This window comes from Rhagoletis pomonella, unplaced genomic scaffold (genome assembly GCF_013731165.1).
Source record: "Rhagoletis pomonella isolate Grant_MI unplaced genomic scaffold, Rhpom_1.0 Rhpom_scaffold_00003, whole genome shotgun sequence".
Lineage (NCBI taxonomy): Eukaryota > Metazoa > Arthropoda > Insecta > Diptera > Tephritidae > Rhagoletis > Rhagoletis pomonella.
The window spans coordinates 88728767-88751006 of record NW_023458557.1 but is presented as its reverse complement, the minus strand read 5'-3'; the positions used below and the strand labels follow the sequence as shown (position 1 = coordinate 88751006).

General features: G+C 39.0%; 4 protein-coding genes across 4 annotated transcripts; 3 read left to right on the top strand and 1 right to left on the bottom strand.

Moving 5' to 3' along the window:
- The first annotated feature begins 471 nt into the window (after positions 1-471).
- Positions 472-4795, top strand: LOC118736675 (tectonic). Its single transcript, XM_036466715.1, has 3 exons — positions 472-1282; positions 3196-3355; positions 3425-4795. Exons 1-3 carry the CDS (start codon positions 551-553, stop codon positions 4723-4725), a joined length of 2193 nt encoding a protein of 730 aa, XP_036322608.1. The 5' UTR covers positions 472-550; the 3' UTR covers positions 4726-4795.
- Positions 4796-7523: 2728 nt separating this feature from the next.
- Positions 7524-13108, top strand: LOC118736406 (dynein heavy chain 1, axonemal). The gene is made up of 2 exons (XM_036466498.1): positions 7524-10070; positions 12422-13108. Exons 1-2 carry the CDS (start codon positions 7524-7526, stop codon positions 13106-13108), a joined length of 3234 nt encoding a protein of 1077 aa, XP_036322391.1.
- A 3164-nt stretch (positions 13109-16272) lies between these two features.
- Positions 16273-18915, top strand: LOC118735732 (telomerase Cajal body protein 1 homolog). The gene is made up of 6 exons (XM_036465668.1): positions 16273-16537; positions 16606-17037; positions 17091-17265; positions 17337-17525; positions 17579-18008; positions 18317-18915. Exons 1-6 carry the CDS (start codon positions 16513-16515, stop codon positions 18515-18517), a joined length of 1452 nt encoding a protein of 483 aa, XP_036321561.1. The 5' UTR covers positions 16273-16512; the 3' UTR covers positions 18518-18915.
- LOC118735733 (actin-related protein 2/3 complex subunit 4) lies at positions 18756-19773 on the bottom strand. Its single transcript, XM_036465669.1, has 2 exons — positions 19083-19773; positions 18756-19025 (listed from the first exon to the last, which is right to left on the bottom strand). Exon 1 carries the CDS (start codon positions 19623-19625, stop codon positions 19119-19121), a length of 507 nt encoding a protein of 168 aa, XP_036321562.1. The 5' UTR covers positions 19626-19773; the 3' UTR covers positions 18756-19025; positions 19083-19118.
- Positions 19774-22240: the final 2467 nt, after the last annotated feature.

Here is a 22240-nt window from a genome sequence, read left to right as displayed (position 1 = left end):
ATATGTATGTACATACAAACGAGCACCAATTAATTTTATTTAAAGAAATGGCGTGTCGTCTATTTCCGTTGTAGCAAACGTAGTACATAGGGCGACATCTAGATGTCATCTACCTCGCCCTATTCACTACAGGTGTCGCCATATGCACTATGCTTTTTTATAGGAACTTTTCAAAGCAAAGCTTTATGGTGTCGGACACACAACATTGAAAGTTTCTGGATCCACAACATTGAAAGTTTCTGGACACAGAACATTGCAAGTTGATAAAAGCGTTGTAATAAAATCACAATTTCGCAGTGATCTAAAAATGAAAATTTTGTTAATTGATTGATCTAACGATTGATTTCCGCCTCTGCAATAAAAAATTGGTTATTTCTATTTAATCACTGCAGGATTGCAATTCAAATTTGTTTACTTCAGTGTCCTCCTTACCACTTACATACATATATATTTCTTATAGATACAAACTGCAAACTCGCTCATCCGGAAAAGTTATCATCGATCTCAATTTGATCTTTCGCAATTTCGCTAAATTCGGCGTAGAGTTTAAATGAATCAAATCCGAGCCAACAAAATGAAGGGATTTCTTTCAGCCGCATTGACATTAATGTTGCTGCACGCTGCAGCAGCCATAAAAATTGGCGTTTCAAGAGCAAATCAAGAGAACACCAGCACTACGTCTGCAACTACAACAACAACTACGCAGCAGCCACACGAGACCAATACTGAATCTACACCAAGTACAGCTGCCGCAATAACAACTTTAACAGAAGAAAGCACTGTAATAACCGATATTACCGACTTAGATATAGAAAGCTCCACAACAACCACTACCAAGAATCCAATACCTACCACTTTAAAGCCCAACTTTACTATCGCCATATTTCCACCACGTCTTAGAACTACGAAAGCACCAAGAATTACTACAACTACTGCAGCCGCATCTACAACACCGCCAACTACAGTAAGCAGCACAATCGCCAATACCACCCTCGATTCAAATAATGTTCAGGGTACCCCGCTAACTGTGCCACCTTCTCACGCCGCCTCGTACTATTGTGATTGTGATCTCTTGTGGGATGCTTGCGACTTAAATTGTTGTTGTGATAGAGATTGTTCACCGGAGGCGCTGCATGTATTCAATTGTAATGCGGCACCAAAGCAACCAGAGTTAAAAAATCGTTTGGAGGATTTTCAATATCAGCATGGACTGCCATCGTGTAAAGTGAACGATGGATGGTTGTGTGTATTTCGGACGAATACACGGCAGGAACTGCAGAAGGTAAGACGATAATATATAAAATATTAGGCATTTACACTTTTGCCAGTACGGATTGGGTGTTAATCTCTCCCAGACCAAACTGGTCTGGTCAAAAGCTCCCACTTCTTCTCTCCCAAGAGAGAGCCATATCAACTTCACTCTCCGCTGGTTCCCCAGTTGTAGCAATATTGAAGGGAACGAGTCGGCTGATTAGATGACCAGATACGACTCTAAGTTGCCAGTTAACGAGGCGGATAACTCTGTACTACCACCGTTTAGTTTTCACACTTCACGAGGCTCTTCCACTAATGCACCAAGGATGGCGAGTAGGTACCTATCTGCAAAAAAAAGCATCAAACCAAAATTACATATTTTTATCCTCAGAATCCGAATCTGTAATAAAAACATGTATGTTCGGTAATTACGCCCTCCTAACCTAAACTTTTGCCTAGTGTTTTCCTGCTTTTCTCCTCCAACTGTTGGTGTATGTATTGATGTTGTTGCATAATTGGAAAACCCTACATTTTTACGTCGCTTCCGAACGGCAAACACACTCGTGGGTTAGCCTTAGCCACTGCCTGTCATCGGGCGACCGCTGTAAATCTTTAATCGTCATCGTCAAACTCAACAAAAGGAATAGAACTGTTAGTTGTGTTGTCCCGAATATATGTAGAGTATATGAAAGTATGGCGGCCGCTGTGGTGTAGTGGTTAGCAGTGCGCGCTACCACTCCCCAGAGCCTGAGTTCAAGACCGGTTCAACCCAACATAAAAAAAAATAATAAAAAACTAAAAAGGTTTATTTTCCAATAGCGCCGGCTTTGAATAGCTCAGCCGGTATATCAGCGACTTCAGGAGGTTGGTTATTTTCAGCCGCATTATTGCTATTATTACTTTGCCTTTGTCGAATGAAGAATCGTGAGATTCGTATGTATTAGTCTGGGTATGTCTTCCATATCGAAATTATACGTTGGCCTTATAGTATCAGATATCCAATGCCCATTTGCTGTCCAGACCTAATCCGTAAACTATATCCTTCTTATCTCGTTAACATCGTTTTGTATTTGCATTTCTGCTGGCTAGCGACTCAAACTCTCTTTCACAGCGGTACGAAGATTTTAGAAATTGGAGTTACACTACTCATTTAAATAAGGACCCTACCAATTCAAGTAGAACTGGAAGTCGTGTGGAACTGTTCTTGGCTTTTTATTATGATTGCAGCATCATCCCACAACCTGGCGGATGTTCTTGTAGCATAGCAGACGTATGTACTTTGGTAACGATCTTAGTTGAAATAGACCCACGTATTGAGCAAAACCTGGTAGAGTTGTGGATGATGTCTATTTAGTACTACTCGCTACTTATTTCCTTGTTGTACCGAATTCGGACCGCATTTCCCCGTTGTTAGAGGTATTCGCTTGAAGGAAGAGTTTTTCGATTGCCGGGTTAAATTAACAGAACTCTTACTTAGCTATTCTGGTCCTGTTATTCTTATTTAGTGTTTACTCCGACTTCCACGAATTCCATACCCGATTCGGGTAACGTCTTATGCTAGCCATATTTCGTTAAAGTCAGTTTTATATCTCGAGTCCTCCAGCTATTCATTAGGGCAACTTTCCCTATGAAAAGTTCAATAATTCAAGGGCATATCTCTAAATCGTAGTTTTGCTTTCAGATGTGGACACCTTGGAGCTTTGGGGTTATATTTTTCAAAGGTTTTGTTGATCCGTTTATTGGTAGGTTATGAAAAAAATATATGTATATTGAGAGCGAGATCTGTGCTACAATAGAGAAGCCCGCAAGCAATCGAAACTTAAATAGGCACACTGTACACGCGCTGATGGACTTTGAATATAATATTTAAGCAGTAAATGCTAACTAAAAATATAAATTTTACTATTTCGTATATTTACAAAATCATTTCTTACACTTAAGGAACCAGCGATAGACTTCAATACAGATCATTACCTTAAATGGTCTACACCTGTTTGGGACATCGACAGCGAGCCGCAGGCGAATGCAAATTTTGATCACTATATATATGGCGAACCACTACAATTTCTAGATATGAAAACTAAAATAGTCAAAGAATTCGGTGAGTAGTTTTATAATCCTGTTTATTCTCCAAAATATATCCTTCCTCTCTCTTTGCATCACACGACAGATCTTCCACATACCTTCAAACAGCCACACTGTCATATCAAGGAACCTGTCAAATTTTTGAATTCGCATAAACTTACCTGTCTACTAAGCACAACTGATGAATTAAATTTAAACACCAGAAAATTACTAATATTTATACAAAATCATAAACTACTTTTGAAGCCAATAAAAGAGGCCAACGAACCAGAGCAGCTGCCGCCTATTTTAAGTGAACTTAAATTAAATATTTGTCAAGAGGAGCTATGTGAATCAGTTTCGCCAATTAATAACACCGCTTGCGAGCTTAAACTAAAGCATTTCTACGCCACAGAAATAAAACTTAAGTTACTACATAACTACACACAAATCTTGGATGGCTTGCTGGAATTGCGCGGCCAACGTGAGTCACTCGACCTTACGGAGGTATGGCAAAAATACCAGGTGGAATACATTTATAGAAATGCAAGCGGCAAGCCAGTCGTTAATGACACAGCCTACACACACGAAAATGTGCCGAAACTCACCTCAGGTCCGTTGGGCTATCAAGCAGGCAAACCCATAATTATAGCACGTTTTATAGCAAATAATCGAAGTGAAGCATTAACGCCCACAAATCAAATAATAGATTATTTCCATGTCAATAGCACTAAATCGCAAACAAATCACACAATTTCCTTATTCACCACACAACGGCAATATTGCACACGCGACACTGATCCCGCTAATCTGATAAATTATGGCATAAGCACTTTGAAGCAATGCAAGCTGCGCTTCAGCAACGAGAGTCTAGCGAAATTACCACAAGCGGAACGTAACTTCACAGAAATTTGCATTCAAATGCAAACGCAAATCCTGGCACAATTCTTTAACGCTGACGTTTTTCGATTTGGTGAGAAATTCCCCGATCTACACATTTCACAGCTGGGGCGTCCGCAGAATCGCAGCGATAAATGGACGCTGCTACAAGTACGAAATCACGAACTTTTTGCGCCCGTAAGCGGTGATTTTCATACGCAAACGCAAAGTTTCAGTTGTCGCAATATGTTGCTCAATATTGGTTACGAGTTCCTAGTGGGTCATTTCACTGCAGCAGGTATACGGCAGCAGGCGTTGGTGAAGCGCGCCACATTGACGTTCGGTGACCGTAATGATTTGGAATTCGAATTGGATGAAGTAATCGAAGTGCCGCTTATGCTATCGGTTATGTTTTTCGATTATGCCAAGGATGCAATTAATGCGGCGATTTTGAGAAATGAGGCTCAGGCGAAGTGGACTATTATTATATTAAATCTTGTAATTTTATGCGTAGTATATATAAACTGATATATAAATACGATTTTAGTTTGTTGTGCTATATGTAGTTTAGAAGTATTTTAATTATAGTTGCAGGACAGCAGTGCAAATAAAGGATTTAGTAATGAATCAATGTTTTTGCATTGGTATTTCTAAAGAGTAACGGTAATGGTATTGTTAATAATAAAGACTACCGTGATAGTTGATGATGGTAATGGTATTGCTAATGGCAACGGCAATGTGAATGGTAATGGTATTGGTAATAATGGTATTAGTAATGGTATGGGTAATCGTAATGGTGATGGTGTTGGTAATGGGTTTGATGGTGGTAATGGTAATTCTAATGCTAGATGTAATGGTAATGATAATAATAATTGTAATGCAAAAGGTAATGGTAATAATAATGATAATGCCGTTGGAAATTATATTGGTAGTGGAACGTTACTTATAATGATTAAAGTAATGGTGTTAGAATGGTAATGCTAATGGTAATAGCAAGGGTAATGGTAATGGTAGTGGCAATGGCAATGGTAATGGTGAAAGTATTTGTAATGGTAATCGTTATAATGTTCATAATGGACATGTTGGTAATGGTAATTATATTGATACTGATCATGGTAATAGTCAAGGTAGTGAAAATGGTAGGTTGGCTAGTTTATTAGAGCAGATTTTGTTAAACAGTTCAATATGATATCGCACATGCCCATTATGATCCTCAGGAGAGCATTTCCCCATATCTGCCTGTACATGTCATTAAACCGTCCTAATTTTTTAACTAATACCAGCAGACCTTCAGCAGGGGGTTCTCGAAGCTGTTTATGCGCGCGAAGTAGTGGTCAACGATAATTTTAATTTTGAAATTTGAGAATTTTCTCCGCAGTGCAGAGCACTCACCGTAGAAATTATGGATAGATTCTATGTTTTCCTCCTCTCTACAGCGTCTACAGAAATCGTTATGCGGAGCTCCGATGGCCAATGTTTTAAGAGCATTAACTAACTCCGTGTCTTGCGTTCATTGAGCAGTGGCCAAAGTAAACGCGATACAGTGCATATACGCGGGTTACAAAATCTCCTGGTTTTAGTTGATCTGTCCACGTTCTCAACTCAAGAAGACAATTTCTATCGTAGATCACTTTCTGTTTCTTCATTCCCCACTATATCACTGTGTCCCGACGGCCAGTAAAGATTGCTGGCATCTTCGGCATTCCTGGAATGCATATCGAGTTAGCTTTTAGCGCTCCATCGGCCTTTATAGCAGCTCAACGCAGGCAAGTTTTGTTGAAGCCAATTCGATCGCCGCCAAGTCAATCACGTGCCAGCATGTAACGTGCTGCAGTAATCGGGGAGTCTGCAGCCCCCTCTCAAAGACAGTGCCTGAAAGACGACGCAAAATCATCTTCTAATGTTAATTTTGGAGCCATCTGGGAATATCGGGATATTGTCACCGGTTAGAATGATATTAAGTGTCGGGTCCATTCCAGAGGTGGAATGTCCACAAGTACCTCTGACTCCTGCTCTATCCCTGTCTATAGCTTTTCCGGAAAGTCTAAAATAACCCCAAAAAACTTCACCTCGATTTGCGTCCCTTGTGATGGAGTTCAAAAATGGTCTGCTTTACATCGCTTCGTTAAAATACCCAGATAAATTTTAATGGGATTTACCCAAGACCGTTTCTTTCTGCCCATCTTACCAAGTCGTTCTGTACAGATTGTAGTATCTCAATGACCACCGTCGAACTGATGTTTCCTACAACCAGGAGAACTAAGCCAATTGCCTACGCAACAACGTTATTGGCTTGCGATTTAGTACAGAGCAGAAATACGTTTAGCACGAGGTATCTTGTGATTGTTCGTGCAAGGCTGTTTCAGAGCAGAAATACGTTTAGCACGAGGTATCTTGTGATTGTTCGTGCAAGGCTGTTTCAAATGATCGTCCCTTGTAGTATGCATGTTGGACATCGCTGGAGAAGACAGCGCTTGATCTGTAAATATACCCATCACCTTGAAAAGAGAGATTCACTGCAAAGGTAACCTTAGTCAAATCGCACAAATCATGTTAAACAGCTCTGGAGCATATTGATTACTTGAAGAGTAGTGCGCTTCTCTTACGTTCGTTATATGTAAAACGGACTCTACTCTTTAAATGTTTTTCATGCAGATACCAAAAACTGTTAGGACTCGCTGCGATGTTTTATTTGGAAGGGAGCTTCAGTTAAGACGGCTTTTCATTAACACCGAGCGATTTTCTTTAAGCGATCATTTTCTACAGACATATGACATTATCTCAGACATTGATCAAGGTTTCCACCTCTGTAGCTTTGTGGTCGCAGTGTGACTACGACAAGCAACCCGGTTGCTCAATGCACCCTGTCTCCGGTACGGAAGATCCGACCTCCTAACCAAAAAAGTTAACAATTTTAAACATTCCATGACGCTCCAGCCGTGGACATGCCACATTGACCTTATTAGCTGCTCACTCTGAGGCAGACGCTATTCATTTACCCAATTCGACCGCTTCACTCTTATCGACGACAGAGACGCGTTCGCATGGAGACTAGCAACTATCCGCGAAATGTGTCAATCGTCCACTTTTCCAAACTACCAAAATACGAAAAGCCACAAAATACCAACTACTTCCCATTAATTTTAATTTATTTTCCAACCCCAAATATTTCCTGAAAAATTTTAACATACGACAATGATCAGCTAGAAAAAATATATCACAAGAAAACATCTAAAAACTATCCTAAACCGAAATTTTTTTCAAACGTCTATTAAAACGTCTGCAAATATTTGCTTCGCCAATACTTCACGCACCATTCCAAAGAGATGCGTCGCTTTTACTCTACAAACATACTCAAGCATACCGCACCGAAAGATGAAATACAGCGCGAAGAGAAACGTGGCCAATGTCCGCCAATTATCGTCGAACGTCCGTCGGAGTTCCCACAAATCGTCATTTCAACGCAGTTCTTAGAATCCAGTCAGTACCACACCGAGACTGCACAGAAATGGCTTGTATTACCGGGTAAGAATGGACGTCAACACAAATTCCCACTTCAAACCATTTTGCCCAAGGTGCAGATGATGCGTACCGTGCCGCCAAAGCAATTGCCACGCGATGTTGAAGTTGATCGTCGGCGCCGCCAGTACAGTAAACTTAATTTACTGCAAATGTTGAAGGAGGCCGGCGTAACCAATGAGGATCTTATGCCCACGGAAGAGCTATACTACGCGCTTTCGGAAAATGCATTTAAACACTTTTTGCCACTCAGTTTCTTCGATAACTCAAACTACGATTCAAACTCACCGGAAGCTTGGCTCGCTTTGGGTAAGGTGGAAGAGGGTGACTATCCACTGCCAGCCAAAGTATATCTACCCAACTCGCAAAGCCTTAAGGACTATGCATGGCAATTTGCTGCGGTAACCGCTTACAACTATCAGACACATAAATGGACGGTGCTGGCACTAAATGACGAATGCGTATATCAAGTACCTAGCGTACAGATAATGTTTCTCGCTGACAATCCGCGCAATTTCGTGCAACGTCTGAAAAAAGCCGTAGAGGAGCGCAACAATGCCGAGCGTCAAATCCAAATGGAATCAATTGTCGACTGTGTATTGTTGCAGGATTTGGAGGATGACCGCTTCATGTCGAATAAACGTATCGACCGCTTGCTGGAGAAGATAATCGGCAGGGCTAGCGAGAACGTTCAACGCCAAATACGTACCGAAGTATATCTCGTGTTCGAGCGTCTAATGGCTTGTTATGAGTTTGAAAAGTTCGTGAAGCTTATGCCAAAGGAATTCCCCACTTTCGGTGGTAGTCTTATATCGAACTCATTGCCACGGTTCTTCAAATCGCTGGAGAATATAAAGGAGGCCAATAGTGTTAAGCATTACAAGGTCGATATAAAGGAATTACGCTGCTGGCTCTTGCATGCGACAATCTTCTATATCGGCGCCGGCATCGAGGCTATGTCCAATGTAGCCCAACAATGTCAGTATATTGAAACCTTGTCCATTTTCTTGACAGGTTTCGTTAAACCAGTACCACTTGTGGACTTTCTACAAATACAGCAATCGAATAGCAAAAATGTTGCCACATATTTGAAGAATTTTTGGCCACAGAAGATTTCCGCCGGCATTACGCTGGTGCTGCGCGCGCTCGGCAAAGGTTGGCTGGACATCAGTCTGAGCAATTGGTCCGTTTATCAGATGTGCAAGATATCACGTTTCATCTTGCAGACGCGATTTCGCATGCAAGAATCCATGCAGGTGTTGCTTGAGAAATCTCTAATCAATTTCAGCACATATTTGACAGATCCATGTTTACAATTATTGGATCTCAAACCGGACTATAAATGGACGAGTAACTATATTGAAACTGAGTTTCCTTATGCCCAACCGATCTTCTATTTGGCCATCAGCATATCGGAAGAAAAGAAGGTGGTCTACTCAACCGCGCCGGAAGACTTCTCTCCGCAATTAACTGAGCTTTTTAAGAAAGCTTTGGAAAAGACTAGCGGCGTACGTTGTATTGAGGCCGAGACTTTGTTGAATCTGAAGTTTGCGCCCAATCTTTACATTGAGACGGTCGAACTAATTGAAGATCTGTTCATTCTATGGAATGAGTTGTTGGGCCGTTGTTATGTACAAGCTGCTATACCTCTAAACTCGTATGCGCGCCTCTACGAACGTTTCATCGATTTCTACCTGCTACATGTGACCGATTTTATGAAAGCATACGAATCGGTGAAACATTCCTCATCCGAGGTGAAGCAAGATATATTAGAGCACAAACGACAGAAACAAGAACTACGTGAGATATTACCATCCAATATTACAATCGGGCCATGTCAAATAAACGTGGACATAATGAAGCAATTAATGATCAGAAAGCATATAGAGATTATTAAGAAACTTTTCGAATACTATATACGGCGTATGTGGGACATAAATGAACAACTTCTCGATCAATGCTTGGAAATATATCAAAAAATTAGCGGTCGACCGCAGAGTATAGAGCATCTTTATGAGATACGCGATTTTGCTGCCACCGTGCCGGACGTAGTCGAACAGTTGCGCGCTAATATACAGATAATGTGGCTGGAATATGAGATGTTGGATAGTTTCTTCTATAATCTTAGTGATACGCATTTCAATATGAAATGGCAGGTATATGCTTGGCCACATAATATTATGCAACGGCTAAGTACGTTACGAGAAGAGCAAAAGAATGATATTGAAGAATTTCGACGCGTTCATTCCAGTGAGTGTATAAATTTTGAAGAACGTTTGGAATCGCTAAACGAAGAGATACAAGCATTCTCGCTAATATTCGATCCGAATAAGGTGACCGAGACGGCCGTGGAGGTGAGTACGGGTGTGGCGTAAGGTAGTGATTTGATTAAGGGCGCGAGGATCAGTGAGTTCAGTAGCCTTCTAAATGCAGCCTAGCTGGAATAGGCTGGTGGCATACAAATTCCCCAAGAAGATACTGAAGTGTCGTTCCGGTTATGTAGCCCGACTGTCGTGAGACCGGAATTATTGTCATCGTCCAGCTCCTTAGACGAGGCCGCACCAAAACGAGACGGCTATTAAAAGAGAACATTTTTATCGACTAAAATTTCTGCAGATTTAATTTTGCTATCAGTGCTTCCGGCAGAGTATTTTGGTACAAATTTCTTTCGAAAAAGAATACTGAAATTAATTCCAAACTACATAATTTTCTTTTTATTTTTGCTTTACAACCGCGCATCGGTTCGGGTCGAGACCAAAACACTTCGCCTATTGCCTCCCTCCTTTGCGAAGTTGCGCCAGTTGTGCATTCCGAGTACAGACAGGTCCTTCTGCACTTGGTTCTTCCATTGTGTTCGTGGGCGCCATTTCCGTAGCGTCAACATCCGAGCGGACAGTATACCCAAGCCAGCACCATCGTTGTATTTTTATGCGCTTACCTATGTTCATGTTGTTCAAAGCTCGAAAAGTTCGTCATACCATCTTCTTGGTACTCCTCGCCCAAGCGAACAAGGCCAAAGATATTGCGTGGAATAGGTTTCTCGAAAGCCGACAAAGCCTTCTCGTCTTTGTTCCGTATCGTGCATATCTCTGCACCTTATAAAAAGGACGGGCATGTTGGGGGATTTGTAGAGGCCAGAGTTATCCTTCGCTTCCTCTGACGTTGTTGGTGGTGTTTATGTTGGATCTTAAGTAGACAGTCCTTCACTGCTTCAATAGTGACGTGTTTCCCAAAACGCGGGGAATTTGTATGGGTTGCCAGGAGATACTTTGTCTTATTATAAAATACTTCTTTAAATATTGAGCATGCACATCTATGCTGCCAATTTGAACTCTTCCTTTGCCGGGTAATGGCGTTTAAATCCTTTCTACAGTCCGTTCGATTCCCTGAACTGTCCTCAAACTCCAAGAAAAAATTCCCGATATGCTTTTTAAGCAGGTTTGCCTACAGCGGATGTCTACTGGAGAGATGATTTTTACTGAACCGAATCACGTTAACATGAAAGTCTTCAGGTTCCTTCCCCTATGTCCTACCAGTCCTGGTTTCCAAAAACATTGCCTTTTCTCCCAAGCGCGCCAGCAATTTACTTAAAAGCCTTGTTGCGGCTCTGTACTTTGATACTTTGGTACCGCTAGATCAGGCCTCAAGGCGTAGAGGTTGGTTTGTGAGGGTAATAGCGGACTACCATACGGCTCCAATTCTACTAGTTTTCAAGTTTTGACCACAAAATATCAACACTAAGCGCCGATTTTTCAAATTACTCAGGCCGGCGAATTTGGCTGAGATCCCGATTCGTCTGATTGTTGAAGACTTCAGCAGGTGAATCATGCATGTATAAAGGACCTAGCTACCTTCACTAAAAGTCAAAGGTGAAAAATAATGCGGTATGATTCGTCCTGGTTACAGATTTCCTTGCTGTTGTGTCACTAATTTGTCCCCGAATAGGCTGAACATTTTTAAGCCTTCCTTACACGAGGCACACGAAAATATGGGAGGTGCAGTGGGACCCATTTTCTTATGTGGCTATTGTTGTCGGCGATGTTAAGGTCAAACCTGGGTTTGTAGGAGTTAAACCTACCTCAACAGCCGGGTCTGCGTTGAGGCAGGGTAAACGCAAAGTTTCTAATGTTGTCGCGCTTAACTTTGGTGCCTGTGGCAACAGCCTCGTTTGTTGCTTGTTAATGCCTTCCAGGTATACCTCGCAGGTCAGTGAGTTTGATGGATGGATATCTCCTTTAGTGATATGAAGATATATCTCTGTCCGTTAGCTCGAATTCAGGATGTCCGTTAGCTTGAATTAAGGATGCTTTTTCTGGTAACAGAAGCTCTCTGGACAAATGCGTGTTGTGCTTATCCGAGTTGGGCTTGTCGATGCAAAGATTGACTTTCGATATGACTGGAGGGTTTTCCACTGTGTATTTCTGGTGCCGGTGGGCACACTGGTGTACTTAGTTTACTACAAAGGTCGCCCTAAAAATCACTTTTATCAAGTCGCAAGGTTCAAGAAGGTAACTTCAGATGAACAGACTCTAAATCCGTTGGAAAAATGTTCTTATAGCAGTAAAGTTTGCTACAAAAATACGCACCCCATGCAAATCATATATTTCGAACCCGAGCATGATTCAAACTTCTTTCTCTCTCTCTCTCTTTCTTTTTTTTAAGCAATTCCTCACTTTAAACATCACACTCCTCCTTTCCATCATAGGTTAAAAAAACATGGAAGCAAATACAAGAAATGGAGAAATTAGGCAAAACTCTACAATATCGGCAAACACTCTTCGATCTAGAAGAACTTTCACTAGAATTTCTCGATAGCATCATAACTGGCTTTACACCCTATCGGCAGTTGTGGTTGACTTGCTTGGACTTTTTGAAACTCGAAGAGGCTACTATTGGCAATCCGCTTATTAATCTCGATTTGGTTGAAGTCTGGAATTCCATTGAAGATATACGGAAATCCTTGTGGCAGACACATGAGATTTTCTCAGAAAAACCCGAAATTCAAGAAGTGGCACAATTTTATTTGGCCAAGTGTGACGAATTCGTGCCGGTGTGGCAGTGTATCAAGTGGTTGAAGAATGAAAATTGGCTATACATGCATTGGCAGGAGCTGTCGAATCGCGGTGGCATGGACATAAAATATTCAACTGCTATGAATTTTGCCTACCTCATGCGTAAAGGTATAATGGCGAATTTGAATTTGGTTAATGAGATATCATCAAAGGTCGAACAGGAAGCGGATGAGTATAGACGACAAATGGAAGAGGAGGAACGTCGCAGAGAGCAGGAGTTGCAAGAGTTGCTAATGCGTAAAGCCTTGCGAAAATGTCGTAGGGATATACTTTTAAATGAAACTGTAACCGACAAGGCGGTAGCTCAAAACCCCAAATAAATATTTATGTAGCTTTGAAAGCATCTATTTTCTATTAGTATACATACTTACATATATCGTCACCTTTATGCCAGAAGCATGAATATACAAATTTACCAATTTCGAGTTATTGGGCTGACTTGATTAACCTTTAGATGTTCTATGTTATACCAAAACTTATGGCAGCAGGCAAAATATCTGCAAATGCAATTCAAACTGCAAATCCCAAGATAATTTCCACAACATCCTGAACAGCCAAGGTGATGTCAGTTACATAAGCCTTGTTTCTTAACAGATAATTATCACAAATGATCACTAATTTCTGCTGGAAAGCGTTTCTTAACCCAGAAAGCTATCAGAAACTAGCAGCTCTCTCTCGTTCTTACGCTCTTCTTTTTTGGCTCTCCTGCTAATTTCTGCTAGTAAAATTTTTACTAGCAGAAACTGGCAGCTGTCAAAATGGATAAACAAAAATTCGCGCCAAATATTTTCATTAGTCAAATACACCGATTAGCTGATTACTTGCTAGTTTCTGCTAGTTTTTCGTTTCTTTACTTTTTTCGTTATTTCGCTCTCTGCGAGCGTAATTCTTTCAATTTTCTCATTCTTCTTCTTCCTGATAATTATCTGCTAGAAAAGAAAAGAAACAAAGCCACAACCTCACTTTTCTGGTAGCCACATTTCGGCAATGCATATAAATGTACTAAAAAAAGGAGAAAATTTTAGGACCATTTTAACGCTCTTTTGAATACTATTTTTAAAAAGTATGTATTAAAGAATTATTTTACCAAAACAACGTTAAAGATAATAAACCATAGTTGTGTTAGGTTTAGCCATTTCCAGTAAAATCCAGAAAATTTGGTACGAATTTTCATATTTTGGCGTTTTCGTACGCAAAAACTTATTGAGAGAGCGAAACAGCTGAAGTTCAAAGCTTTCATTGCATTTTTAATGGATAAATTTTTGCTTGTAACTTACTGGATGCAATTTAAATTAATAAGGAAACTGTTTTTGGGTTTTTATTATTGAAATATATTGTTTTATTAGGAATTTGCTGCGAATAAAGAACCAATTTATCAGCTGTTCATGAAACTTGATAATTATTACTGGATTTGCGTTCACGTACTTTTTTGGATTGGAGAGTTGCTGGCGAGTTACTGAATAATTTTTTAAACAAACACAACTACTCTTAGTAAGTTTTTTTCTTATTTTTAAAAGACTATAAAATTATTACTTGTATTGCAGCCTCTAGCAGGTGAACAGGCACAGCTTCCAAAACCTATTAAACAAGAAACGCACTTTTACTGACCATTTTATTAACAACCTGGCCAATTGAATAAACTCACCTGGAACTTGCAGCCAAAAATCGCACTATATCGCAGCTTCTCGCTGAGATAAAAAACACAATTCTTAAATCTGTGGAAGATAAACATAATTAGTCTTTATTTGCCACTTGGCATAAAATTGGTTACATAAATTTTTGCAAAAAATATTATTATATTAAATAATGGAAAAGTCACAACTAAACACAAATGTCAAAGACAGTGATGTTCACTCTTACGTTTTCAGCACAATACCTGAGAGGAGTTTTTCTAGTGTAGTTTTTGTTCAAGAGGGCATCATTCAGAACAGGGCTACCGAATTTGTCAAAATTACAACAACCCCCCAACTGACATCACCTTATTTTTATTTCACCATGCCTGCACACATCTTTCGCAAAAAAATGCAATCCTGTAGTGTTTGAAAACTATCGATAGTGTATACATTCGATGGTTTTGATAGCGATAGTGAAAATATTCGATACAATCGAAAGCTTTTTTTCACTTTGTCGTATTCAATGGCTTTTCTCGCCAAATATGTGAAAATACATTGTCAAATGAAACTTTAAAAAGGGGTTCTCGCTTGACTTATATCAGAATAGATCTTCAGTCGTGTACATGTCTAGCTTAATGGGCTACCTGTCCGGTTTTGGCTCATAATGTAATCGGTAAAGGTATGGGAAAAGGAGATAAAGTTGTGTCAAAATATGCCCGTTTTGTAACTAGAAATACCATAAAGTGTATTAGTATAAACAAACAGTTCACAACATATAACTTGTGTAAAACAAAAAGTAATTCTTAAGCAAAAAACAAAATTTTTAAGATCGGATTAAAACCAAATTAATATGGGACCACCTGTCCACCATCAGTTAACGTGGTCCAAAGTTATGCGGTAATATACATAAAAAAAAATAATGTTCCGACCATTTGATAACCTTCTCCTTTTTTTTTTGAAGTCGATTAAAATGAGCTCGTGTATTTCAATAACACATTTTATAACAAAAAACATGTTATATGCATATTTTATAGTCCAATTCTAACAATATGAATGAAATATACAACTATCGATAGTGCTATGAAAAATTCGATAGTAGCGGCAATATGAAACCATCGATACTATCGATAGTTCTCCATAACTACAATCCTGCAAGACCGATAGCCAGTGTTACCGTTGTGCGACTAAAGTGTCAAGTTGACACTTTTTGGAGTTCGATGCCCCTTGACACCGACTTTTTAAAAATGGGCTTATTTTGACACTTTTCCATAAAATTATGCGACTTTTTCGCCTTTTCTTTGATTTAAAATTCTATATACACATTTTGACAATTCCTTCATAAATTATATTTTTCCTACGTGTTTAAAAATGCTTTTAGTATTTACTTTTCAAAGGCACTTAAAAATTACCAGTGGCCATATTTTGACTGATTTCAACCTTTATAGAATGTCAAATATTTTCCGAATGAATGCCCAGAAGTAGCATGAATTAATGCACCGTTTTTGTATCTTAGCATTTCCCCCAATTTATTTGTGTTAAATTTTTTATTTTTTTTTTTTTAATGATGTAAGTAATTTTGTTTTCATACTAAATGCAAAATATACGTATTGCGTCTTTTTAATATATCCCTCATCAATAGGTTATTATTTTAAGAGGAAAAACTATTTTTGACAGAAAATTATGATTTCCATTAACAATTTATTAAAAATAATGGGGCAGAGTCATGGATGCAATAAAGTCAACTCTAAGCAAATTTTTTGGCAGATTTTCCATTGAAAAAAGCTAAAGCTAACGTCTGAGTCGATTTTATTTCGACTATGAATATTCCCTACTGAGTTTCGAAGGGTAAAATAATGAAAGTCTTTGCATACATGGTATAAACGATCTGAAGGACTTGAAGACACTTTTTTTCGGCTGTTCCACTTTTTTTGCGACTTTCGAAAAATTTGCAGCGGTAACACTGCCGATAGCATACATGTATTCGTTTCATCATGACAATCCTGCCATCTGTTTGTCGACTGAGCTTGAAATAGATTTTACCGGCAAATTTATATTTCTATCAATAGTTCTAATTTACCAAAGTAATTATAGAATTTCAGATTCGTTATAAAATGGATCTTAGCTTTATTGAGAATAGTAAGTTACTAGAAAATAAATTTGCATTTTAAAATGTATCTAATAACTATTCAAATAATTATACACAGCGTCAACTCCTCGAGACAGCACGTATTCTTTTAGCCTTGATAAAAAGGTTAGCTTCTGCAGTATGGAAATGAGCACAACAGTGGCCGATGAACAATCGGCAACAAATAATGAGTCAACTACTAAGGACGACTCCTGCGAACTATCGGCAAATTGTGCGGCCATTTCTTTGGACGAGAGTGCGACTATTGAAGCAGTGGAAGCCGAAGAGAGCTTGGGACAAATTGAAATGTTGAACGGCACAGAACAAACCAACGATGTTGAAGCACCTACTGAAGTCCAATACCAAGTAGAGGAGGAGGAATTCTTTCAAAATGCTTTAATAGAACTAGGGCGTCGATTGTGGAAATCTTCTGCAGAGAAACAACACTACACAAAAGGCTGTTTATGGTCCCCAGATGGCTTATGTATATTGCTGCCTGTACATTTAGATGGTAAAGTGAAAACTTGATTATTTTGCAGGATTATGTGAGTATTGTTTTCACAGGCATGCATGTTATTGAGCTACCGTCGGATGTCTATACAGATTGCGCCAAACAACAGGTTACAGCGACGCGGACGCTAAGTAAACTAGAAACGGCAGTGCATGTTAAGGAAGGTGGCACTGTTTATGATTACGTATGGTATCCATTTATGAATAGCCAGTCGCCGGTGACTTGTTGGTAAATCTACTTTGGCATTACTTTGCATATGGTTTTGATTAAGACTTTTCTTGTAATAATAATAATAATAGCTGGCTGGCAACACGACAACATGAGCCCATCCATATGTGGGATGCATTTACCGGTGAGCTGCGTTGCACCTATCGCGGTTATGATAGTGTAGATGAGGTGGAATCTGCAATAGCTGTCACATTTTCAAACGATGGTGAACAAGTTTTTGGCGGTTATAAAAAGTCTATAAAAGTATTTGACACCAATGTGTAAGAAATGTTCCTAATATTTTTGGCAAGATGAAAATATGTATCATTAACAGGCCTGGTCGTGACTCGAGTTCGTTTCCAGTGAAACAAGCTGTTTCTTGTTTTGCTCTCACCACAAACAACGATAGCACTGTAACAACGGGATCTTGGATGGGCTATATCAATCATTACGATTTGCGCGCACCTAAACTGGGGTCACTATTTACTCTAGGCGGCCATACTGGCGGTATTACGTGGCTACGATATGCTGCTTTAGCAGATAGCGACAGTTGGTCATTATTTAGTGGCGCGCGTAAGGATAACAAAATCTTAGAATGGGATATGCGGAATTATCTCAAGCCAGTGAGAGAATTTACACGCAATATTGGAACGAATCAACGCATCTACTTCGACTTAAGCCCGCAGGAGCAGCGTTGGCTGGTAAGCGGCGATACCACGGGAAAGCTACGAATATGGGATTTACAGAACAACGTCGAAGAAGCGGTGAGTAAGATAATTCGGATTCCTACGTTTCCACGACAGTGGGGTCTACGTAACCGGAACGATACAGAATCATATCTGGCCAATGGTTTTTCTCCAGCTTGATTGCCCAAAAACTCTTTGGCGAATTTGTAGGATGCTACATCAGCACCATAATTCGCTTTAGATTTGTCATTTTGTTAAACTTTCGAGAAATTCGTACAGCTTGGTAATAGCTGTATTTCATTTACAAGCCGCGATAAATGACCAAACAGAATACAACTACCAAAATTTTTTTTAAAATCAGTTTTTTTTAATGAATGTACTTTTAGCAACCTCTGCATGGCGATTGCTGTAACGGAGTTAACTTTCATCCCAGCTTACCTATACTGGCTACAACTTCAGGGCAACATCATTTCGTGAATTCATCGCATAATGAAGAATCTCCTGAGTCTAAAAAGAGTGCTATGCAAGATGAAGACATAATAATAGATTATGAAAATGCACTGATGCTTTGGTGGATTGGCCCATAAGCAATAGATTAAGAGTCCGCAGATAACATTAAATATAAATTGAGCTATAAGCTATTCCGATGTTTGTATGGGCTGTTTCGAAATGGTTTTTCAAGTTTTTGTATCTACATAATTTAAACTACACATTTTATTTATATGATTCAAAGCTATATAAATTTAGCACAAGAAACGTATGAATCGGCAGTGGAGTCAATAGTTATACGTACTTTAAGCAAAAATTCATATAAGAAGATAAGGATTGTTTCTTAGATAATGCGTTGTATTTACATAATTTAAACTATTTTATTTATGAAATAATCCTAAGCTGTATAAAAATTTAGAGCAAGAAGCTTATGCATGGTTACACATATCCAAGAAATCTTAACTGAAAATACAAAAAGTGTAAAATTAAATTTGAATTTCCACATAGTATTAATTTAAGCATTTGGTTTCTTAATGCTGAATACTTTATTGGCTGGCCATGTTAGCGTGCACCTCATATCCATTCCGATACAATCTTTACTGCTTACTGGAATACAAAGTGATTTTTTTTTACTTTTCTAAGCGACTTTTAGATAAAACGTACATATGTATATGTAAACATCCATTGCTTTAAATATTTTTAGAATCGTTTAAGAAACTCCTCAGCACAGGTGCGTGCACGCGCATTTACTGCCAATTTCATTTCACTGATTTCCTTATCAATCTCCTCCATAAAGCTGATTACGAAATCCACTAATTTATGCTTATACATTTGTTCTGTGTGAAAGTTGGTTATGAGAAAGCTGATATCGTAGCCATCAATTGGTTTCCGGCGCAAAATAATGAACGACTCAGCGCGACGCATCATGAAGCGAGTAAATTTGTGACACAGGATCTTCTCGATTTCGTCGGCTTGCTTAACCGCTATGCTAACACGTACTGAATTGATGGAGGGTTCTATTAGAACACGCTCCCGCTCGTTGCGTGAAATTACAACTGGTGTAAGCACCAATTCTTTGCTGGAGCACACTTCTACCTCAGGTTTGTTGTGCCGTTCCACCACCTGGGAGGGGAAATCTTGCAAACACATAGCAGCGGTCAACGAATGGCGAACTGCAGTCAAGTAAGGCTTTAATGTGGCAGCCATGGTATTTACTTTGAAATTTATTAACTAACGCTTTTTAATCTTTATTAAAATTGACGCTGATTCACTAATTTTTATCAAAATTTCTCGCAAAAACAACAACACGCAATGAAAAACAACACCCACATTGAAAATGTCACCGATGACATTTGGCAGATATGTACCACAAAAACGCAAGGTTGCGTTGGCCAGCTGTGTTTCGTGAGTAGTAGAGTTTTTTTGGAAGACTTAAACAGAGGTCCCAAAACTGTTATAGGGAAGAAAATTAATTTGGTGCCAAACTGTTTCCGGTAGTGCATTTTTGATTCCAAATAAGGGTGGGTAACTCTGTAAATTTTGGTGTGCTGACTCAGTAACTCCAACTCACTTTAATGAGTCAGCACAGAGAGCTGGCACAAGTGTGCTATCGCACAATTGGTATGTGCATCGAAATTATTGACGATGTTAGTAATCGAAATCGATTTAGAAAAGGTTATCCTTAGCTTCTATTCGTAGCTGGCCGGCAAAATTTTAGAAAGCTGATTTCAACTGGTGAGTTCATTTGCGAATAAATTCCCTACTTAGTTTTGCTTGAGAGTTGTCACATAAGAATCTGTTAAATGGGCTATGCATGTAAGCGGTTACCCAACGCATAGCACTTCACATGTAGAATTCTGTTTGGTTTTGACTTTTACGTAAAAAGGGTATAGCAGTGCAAGTATGCATAACTGGGCTATTCGCCTTGCTTCTTGTTAAATTTGGTAGTCGTATATTCAACTGATGGTAAGTCTCGTGACGCCATCTATTATGGTACTTTTTGGAAGATCGTATTGTGTGAATGTGTCAGCTCATCAATTGAGTTACCACATCGACACAGTTGTAAACAATGCAGCCGAACCGAGCTATGCAAGTGTCAGCACATCAACTGAGTTACCATATCGACACTGAAGCACACTGAGCTATACATTGTCAGCACATAAACTGAGTTACTGAGTTACAAATTTTTTTCAGAGGTGAGTCTGAGCGTGCGGCACATTTCTAAGAGTCAGCACAGTAACTCAGCACAGTGCTGAGTTACCCACCTTTAATTCCAAACTGAGGGTACCGCTTCGTAGTTTCGGTGTCGATGAATTAAAAAATTCTTTTTGCTGTAAATTTATTACAAGAGTAAATACATAAATAACTTTGAATAAACTGTGATTCATTGAATTGCAAATTTATGAGCAATTAAAAATTTTTAAATTCGGATTTAAAATATCTTCTTACAAATATGTACATATATGTATGTACATATGTATGTATGTATATTAGACCGTACAGAAAATATCGTTCGCCGCAAATCCTTGAATTTCTTGTTTTTGCCGCAGAAACCTTTCGGGATTTATTGCGCAAAATTTGGGCAACAGATTTTTCGTGTTTTTTCGAGTTTTTCCTTGAATTTTTATCGGAACCTTCGGGATTTTATTGATTGGTTCGACTTTTTGTGACTTCATACTGAGTTTTATTTAGTTTCTTGGTAGCTTTTGGAGGCTTTTGTGACCTTTCGGGATTCGTTTAGAACTTCGCCTTCGTGCCTTCGCAATTTTTTGTTTTTTTTTTTCGATATTTTCTAGGGGAATTTTCTCGACCAAGTACGATTTTACGGAATTTGTTTGTGTTTTTGTTTTCTTATTTTTTTTTTTTCGGGGGTTTTTTTTTTTTTTTTTTTTTTAAATTTGTTTCGAACCATTCGAGATTTATTCGGCAAGGTGTCTCTCCAAGATTTAAAATTTTGTATAGACTTTTTGGGTATTTCTTTTTTAATTTTATGACACTGAAAGGAATTTTTTAGGGATTAACTGTGTTTAGCTATCGGAACGGCCCAGGTTCGTTTCTTGGGGTCCGGTTGGGTTATCTGCACAATGATCTTGGTAATTGTATTCAAACGTGTGACCCGAATAAAAAAAAAAATAACACATGTAGCAGAAGGTTTAAACATCAAGCAGTAAACTTCCAAGCAGCAATTTATCAAAAATTTCGGTTTGAAACATGCACTTTTATATGCAAAAATACTGTGGATGGCGTAGCCGGAAGTGGTTTTTTCTCGTATTCAGATTTTTCGACTTGTGCGATTATAGCTTATGACCACAGAAATCTCCCCATTTTCAAATAAGTCCCCAATGGTCTTTAGAGAGTCAGGGAGGTGAGAGGTTACTTCTTAAAGTTTGGACTGCACTCTTTCTGATGGGTGGGGTTTTAGGTGTCACGACCTCAGTTTCCCACCAGAAAACCGTTATACGAATAACCGAACATTTCCCTTTTTCAACCGACTTCCAAAAAAAGAGGAGGTTATCAGTTCGTCGGAATATTTTTATTTGTTTTTTATGTATGTTACCGCATAACTTTGGACCACGTCAACCGATTTCGATAATTCTTTTTGCATCGGAAATGTAGTATCTCAGAGATGTGCTGAGACCATCTGATCTGGTTTAGATCCGATCATTGGATCATGAAATATATATATATTTTTTTTATATGAGAATTGAAGTCGGTTTTGTTTTTTGCTTACAAATTACTTGTAATAGCGGATGCACCTCATTCGAAGGGGTCGTAGAACTGTAGATTAATCTATTTGATTGAAGCAAAAGCTAGATCGAGCA